We start from the raw sequence: 7,526 nt of genomic DNA, 5'->3' as shown, positions 1-7,526 counted from the left end.
TTTTTAAAAAAGTACTAACCATTGATAAATCTAAATTAATATAATCTTGATAATATTATAAATTAAAATTAAAGTTGATAATTCAAGAATACATGTAGAGAACATCTTGATAATTTGATGTAAAATAAAAATCAAAAATTGTTAAAATTAATCTATTATTTAACCATATTTAATCATTAATTCTAAAAATATAAAAGAAGGATCAAGATTCAAATGCATTCCTTATTTTCTTAGCCCGTGTATTGTCTATTTACCTTGAAAATTATAACAATATCTGTGTTGCTACTCTCTGGTGTTGCCAAACTATTGATCATTTTGGCCAACAATATTGTCATAATGGGCATGCCTAACCCACTTACAATGGCTCCAACGGTGCCAACAATCATCGATGCAACATCAGTAGAATCTGCAAATGAAAAAAGCTTGAGAAGTGGAACTGTCGGGTTTTCTCCTCCCAATCAATGTTGGAGCTTTTCTCTGCTTCTGCGTTTTTTTTTTATAAAAAGAAGAAAAAAAAAGAAAAAAGAAAAGAAAGAGAATGTGGTTGATAGTATAAGGAATTTTGGAGAGAGAGAGAGATATATATATATATATATTTTAAATGTCATTAACGTAGAAATTATCAAATTAATGGAGATATATACTATTTTTTGGGATAGATATATATTAATCAGCTCTTGAAGAATTTGAATTGTGCTTATCCCTTAATATTCAAGTTTTGTAGCTTGATATTCTGAGAAAATAATATTAATTTAATAATATTAAAAATTTTAAAATTTAGATGATAAATATTATCTAAATTAAATTTTTGTATGTTAAATATTATCCCTTAATTTAAGAAATATATCATAACAAATAAAAAAGTAATGTTAATTAGATGATAAATATTATCTAAATCAAATTTTTGTATGTTAAATATTATCCCTTAATTTAAGAAAATATATCTTAACAAATAAAAAAATAATGTTAATATAATTTTATTTAATGATAAGAATGAATTAGAGTCCTAGTAGTATACTATTCATTTTTAGTTCTTTAAAAATCTAAAAATTTAATAAAATTTTTGCAATTTGGTGAAGCCATGTGGCGTAACCATAGTATCTAAGCCCAACTTTTATTATATATAATATAATATGATATATATATATATATGTATATATATTAATAGGTAAAACTAAGAGAAAATTCAATTAGCTTTTAAATTGAATTCTAATTGTTGTCTAATTTGCGCCATGTGTCCTATTTTTTTTTTTTTTTAAATGTTTGTTCTAGGTGAATTAATGAGGCGCAATAGACAAATGGTCTAATATAAATAAATTATCAAAAACTCAATAAAAAAAGAGTAAATTTATGTGTATATCCAAAAGAAATTAAAATAAAAAATAAATAAATAAAAGAGAGAGAGAGAGAGAGAGTAATTTGAATCCATATATATGTGTAATTGTAATTTTTTTATCGTGCATATGCACATATTATACACTAGTTTAAAATAATGACTAACTATATATGATGCTTTAATTTGACTGGCTTTCGTAGACATTAATAAAGAGGCTTATGTAATGAGCCCAAATGAAAATCAATATAATTTAACCGTTGTCAATTTTGTTGTGAAAAAAATATTGTGTATGCAGTATTGTTCAAAAAGATTTAAAAAACATGAAGTGAGATCTTGCTTTTCCTTTTTTTTTTTTCTTTTTTTTTTTAATAATAATAATATGATAGTTGGAGAAGAGAGATTTGAACTTAAAAAATAAAAAATAAATTGATTGTTGGAGAAGAGAAATTTGAATTCTGAATGTTTCTATTAGAAACACTAGGACATCTTGCTCTTATAAATAAATGACAGTGTTTTTTTTTTTTAATTAAAATTAAAAAATTCTTAATGGGAGTCTTGTATGAAAAACCTATTTTTAGTATAAAAGTAAGTAATGTGCGTACTGGTTAATTAAAAGGACTTAGCTTAGGTCTAGTATCTCAAGTGTTGGATCCATTGTGATGGCAACCAGTGACTAAAAGTGAACACATATCATCTTAACGAATCCAGTGCACTAGAGTATTAGACCAAATCTTTGCCATATTTAAAAAGCGAGAAAATTGCTATAAACACAAACTATTTTACAACATTTTTATAAACTGTTGATGTGACAAATTATTACTGGTTCTTATATGAATTCACCATGTAATATCACATTTTTACTTACCAATAATTATTTAGGACATCAACAATTTTGTAAAAAGTTTGTGGCTTTAGCATTTTCCTTATAAAAAGCCAGTGACACCCCTCTAAGTCACTTTATATGCGGTTGCGCTGCACCAAGAGAATTTCATAAGAAAAGATGCTTTTGACAATCTAGGATTAATTTTTATTCCTTTGTTGATTTCATATTGTATAACAAGTATTCTAAATTTCTTATCCCTCCTTTCAGTTTCTTTTGAATGATTATAATCTAAAGTAACATTTTTTTTTGTAAACAACAGTGACTGCTATCGTGGACATTAAGCAAACTTCAAGAATCTCTAGAGACGACTGGCAAGGAGATCCATGTTCCCCCAATAAATATTCATGGAGTGGTTTGACTTGCAGTTCAGATGATACTCCCAGGATCATTTCACTGTGAGTGCATTTTCAACACATGTGAACCAATGGAAGTTCAATGGATATGTTTGTTTTCTATATATCAAAATAAATATATTTATTTTTTAAAGAATAAATATCGAGTACGAATCCATTAGAAATTTAGAATAGCTGGACCATCACAAAACTGCTAGTAGTTTTAAAGATGCGCCATACAAGATAACAAGATGGAATTGATCACATTTCAAATGATTTGTAAACTATGAGCGTCGGTTTCAATCTAAATATCTAATGGAATTGGATGAACCCAAATGTTTTGCATGTTACTGAAATGAAAATTGCACTATTAAAGTTTTCAATTATTGATTTTGCCTACTAAAATTTAAAAAGATAAAATGTTATTTTGATTCTTAAACTTTACTAGAAATTTGTTTTCTATCCTTAAATTTTAGAATTTTCGTTTTTTGTCCATAAACTATTAAATTTTTTTTTTGGTCCTTTAACAATAAAAAATGAATTACTTTCTGTTCTTAAACTTTATCAAAAGTTTTCTTTTCGACCCTAAACTATTGAATTTTTTTTTTTTCCCATTTTTCATCTCTATTTTTGTTTCTAAACTATTGAAAATGATATTTAGAAAGTTTAAGGAAAAAAAAAAAACTTTATTGATCAAGATGGACTCAAATAATATTTTATCCTTAAAAAGAAACTTTGACTATAACCACTAACTTTATAGGATATTTTGATTTTAGTCTTTGCAGTTGTATTTGTTAATGGGATTGAGATCGGGTTTAAGAACTAGGGCATTGTATGTGATGCAATTGTAATCAATAAATGAGATTGAGAGTTGAAAAATATAACTTTCATTCAACCATTAAATTAAAATATTAAAAATAAGTTAAAAAGTTAAGTAAAAAAAAAAAAAAAAAAATTGTGAGAGAAAAGAGGGTAATTGCATCATATCAATCTTGTTAACGTGTGGTGCTAAATGCCAAATAAGTAGTCAATTTGGTCCATTTAAAACGTGTTGCATCACTTCAAAATACAGTTCATTAAATAAAAAAATGATTAAAAAGAATAAAATCAAATCTCTCTCTCTCTCTCTCTCTCTCTCTCTCTCTCTCTCTCTCTCTCTCTCTCTCTCTCTCTCTCTCTCATGGATGTTCAAATTGGAGAGGCCAAAGCCGAAATTGATCTCCAAATCAATTGTACTCTATCTCTAATTTTTGAAAATTAACTTCTAATAAGGGCATTTTTGTCCAAAAAAGAATATTCATCAATATTGCCCATCAGGATGATCAAGTCTTCCAAATGGACATAGGCCAAAGACCCGTTGGGTAGCACTCCTTCAGAGGGTCCCGTCGGGCACCCACATATGTACCTAAGGTACACATTGGCATTTTCTAGTTCACAGACTAATGGATGGGAAGGTGTACCGACAGGATGAAAGTAGCCTACACCCAACGGATGGGGCAACATACCGACAGGTTAAGGTGGCCCAAGCCAACAAGTGAGCCACTAGGCCCCACAAGCCTTTGTGTATTCCCCACTCATATATCCCTATATGGAAAGAACTTACGTGCCACACCCAAAGACAATACTCCGCGCTTGTATCTTTCTTATACGGGAAGAAAAGCCCAAGATCTCGAAGCCTTAACTCTAAATCTTCCCTACAAGGAAAAACCTTGCGATTAAGGGATCTAGGTCAGCTCTACATCACTATATAAGCATTAGACCTCCTCACCAGTGCTCTCTGTAGTCCTTTATTTCTTATTGTTCTTCAGGTACTTCGATTAGCGCGTGTGTGGTCGATCAACTCACTAACGATTTTTGTGCATCATCAGCTTTGATATCTTTATCTGGGTTTAAGATCTTTTCATTTGAGATTTGAGATTCGTGACTTGGGTTATCTTTTTCTCACACATCCTTTTTTAAAATCTCAAATCATTGATCTTTTCAACCCTAGCTAGTGGCCATCTCCAACCACCAATTTTTTCAACCTCAGCGATCATTTGTGATCGCTTGTTGTTTCACCCCTACTACCTTAGTGACCATATCTTAATTTGATTACTAATTTTGTAAGGCCAGTGTACTTGTTTGTTGTTTGGCATGAGTCTTTTTTTTTTTTTTTTTTTAATGATTTTCTTAATGTCTCGTTTAGTTGCGGTCAAAAAAATATATTGGAAAAAAGAAAATGGAAATCTTAGACTAATATCGAAGACTCTTGATTAGGGCAGCGGTTTTATGTTTGTCCGGCTGCTTTGGTATTAAAAATGGGGTTGAGATTGTTGTATATATAGGTATATACATGGATAGGTTGTTAATGGTGTTTGAGTTTGGAGAACATGGTTTCATAAAGTGAAAATTCAAGTTCTAGAATTTTCTAAGTGAAAATTTGAAATTCAGCATTTTTAATCGATCAAGCCACGATTGGTGTTTGCTTCCTGTTCGATCGATAGGAAAGAGCACTCGATCAATCGAAAGTTATAAAACAGGATTTTCTGTAGAATTTTTCTGGTGACTGTTCAGAAAGGTGGAAGAGGTTTCAAGCCTAATGAATGGTTTTATAAAACAATATTTTGACTCTCCATATGTGCCTTTTGATGAGATATAGCCCTATGGTCATTCTCCAAAATTGTTATATGTAGAACCCAATATTTTAGTTGTATCCTGAGAACAAATTTGCGATAACCTTTTAGCAACAATAATATGGGGGCAAATACTGTCTAAGGAAAACGATATTGTATCTTCAAGTTATCTATTTTCTACTTGTCTTTTGAGTTAATCTTGTTATTCCATTATTACTTTGTGTAATATCCCCAACAGAGATGGGGTAGTGATATCAGTGGTGTGTTTTGTAGTGATTCATGGTGGTTGTCATGTGGCTTTAATTTTAAGATAAAACCAATTGAGGTGTCGTGGCTAGCTATATACAGGGTACCATGGCTGTGACTGAGAGGGGTTATAGTTGAGCCTTTCAATGTCGATAATGGTGTTAATTTGAATCTGCAAGAAATTACTGAATAAAGGAAACTGCAGAAGAAGAAAAAGAACTTTAAAAAAAAAAAAACTATTTTTTTACTAATAAATAATTAAAAGACATAAAAGAAAGTTTATTTTTGTAATGTAATCAAATGACGCGTTCTATAACCCTAACGCTAGTCATTTTAAGTTGAGGTGGCCACTTCAGAAATAGTTTTTAACGAGAGGATTAAATTATTGACATTAGGAGGTAAAATCATAATGATCTCAAACCTATAAGGTGTAATTACTAATTAAAAATTTAGTTTTTTTTTTTTTTTTTATAAATTACAATGCTTGGATTTGAAATTTAACTCAGAACAAGCTCTTAAGAAATTTTTTAAGACGAAATAGGTTCTGTTGTAATACTAAAAAACATTCATTATTCATTTGTTTTGTGTGTGTGTGTGTGTGTGTGTTTGTTTGATTTAGCAACAATGGCATCAACTCTTTCTTCTTTGATAAATTACAAGCAGGAACTTAAGCTCAAGCCAATTAAAAGGGGAGATACCAATTTCACTCTCCAATCTCACAGCACTGCTTTACTTGTAAGTAAAAAAATGGAATGGGATATTATTTTAGTATTCGAGTTTGATGTGAGTGTGCAAAAGTTTAACTTTCCTTATACTCTACCAATCACAGTTTGCTATGTATTTATTTATCTTTCCTTATAAACCACTTATGTTTAAAATAGAAAAAATAAAAACAATCATATAACATATCATGATTGGTAGAATATAAAGTGCGAAACACGGAAAGTGAGATATATGTTTTCTATTCCAACGTTTTTGGGTTCAAGTGATATCTTAACATGTATATGAATAGAGTCTTAGTGGATTCTCTCTAAAAATCCATAGTAAATGTGGTTGATGTTGTGGAGGACAAACTTTTAAATTTATATGCAGGTCATGCAATTAAAAGTATTGTTGTTGTAGAGAAATGTTTTAAGCTTTATATGCAAGCACTATAATATTCAATGTGAGGCTGTCATCACTCATCAGTGACAAAAGCAAATAGTTTATCTTCAAATCCATGGATATCTTTACTCTTTACCCAAAGTTATTGTTGAATGTTTACATTTATTTTTTTTCTTTGGTCAATTTTAGGGATCTATCGTGCAATGAATTGACTGGGAACATACCACAATTTTTAGCACAATTGCCAAATTTGAAGACTCTGTAAGTTATTGAACTAAAGCTATGTCCAACCTTTGGTTAGAATATTCTATTTTCTGCCATGAGGCACCCTGAAATTCTCATGGAACCCATCACTTGGGTACTGCTTGCAAGTAGGAAATAACATTTTATTTTACACAATATTTGTGAGCAGTAATTTATGTGGAAACAAGCTTGATGATTCAGTTCCTGAGGCTCTTATACAGAAGTCTAGGGATGGATCAATGATCTTGAGGTTAGTTTTTCATGCTATTTATTTCATTTTTCTTTACATTTTTGTTGTTCTAATTTCAAGTTCCCCCCCTAGCTATCGATTTCTAAACATGCAAAACCAATACAGAGGTTCTATGTTCATTTGTTTCGTAAATATAATTTCATATATATATATATATATATAATGTTAATCTCATCTATCTTTTAAAAACTGAATTGTCATGGCATGTTTCAAATATGCAAGTCTTGAGAAAATGTCGGATCTTTGTCGCTCGGTTCCATGTACGAAAAAGGAGAAGAAACAAAAAAAGGAGCTTTTTGTTGTGACAATTGTTGCAACATCCGCAGTAGTTTTAGTTCTCCTGTTCTTTTTTTGTGCCCTAACTATCTATAAAAGGAAAAGACAAGGTAAGTCTTCCTTTTTTATAATTGTTATTACAAATTTACAATATACAGTTCATAGAAGTTAAAAGTTGCAATAGTAACTTAAAAATGATAAATTATTGTATAAAAAAAAGTAGTTGTAATAATAAATTATAATT

At 29.7% G+C, this 7,526-nt stretch overlaps 1 protein-coding gene across 1 annotated transcript; it reads left to right on the top strand.

Annotated features, from left to right (window-relative positions):
- Positions 1-336: 336 nt before the first annotated feature.
- Positions 337-7,392, top strand: LOC111996039 (senescence-induced receptor-like serine/threonine-protein kinase; the record flags this gene model as incomplete). Its single annotated transcript, XM_065776938.1, has 6 exons — positions 337-463; positions 2,479-2,614; positions 6,073-6,144; positions 6,703-6,774; positions 6,926-7,006; positions 7,229-7,392. Coding segments are annotated over exons 1-6 (652 nt in total), but the record flags the coding sequence as incomplete, so codon positions are not given.
- Positions 7,393-7,526: the final 134 nt, after the last annotated feature.

This window comes from Quercus suber, unplaced genomic scaffold (assembly GCF_002906115.3).
Source record: "Quercus suber isolate HL8 unplaced genomic scaffold, Cork oak 2.0 scaffold_145, whole genome shotgun sequence".
Taxonomy (NCBI): domain Eukaryota; kingdom Viridiplantae; phylum Streptophyta; class Magnoliopsida; order Fagales; family Fagaceae; genus Quercus; species Quercus suber.
This window is presented reverse-complemented; position numbering and strand designations above follow the sequence as displayed.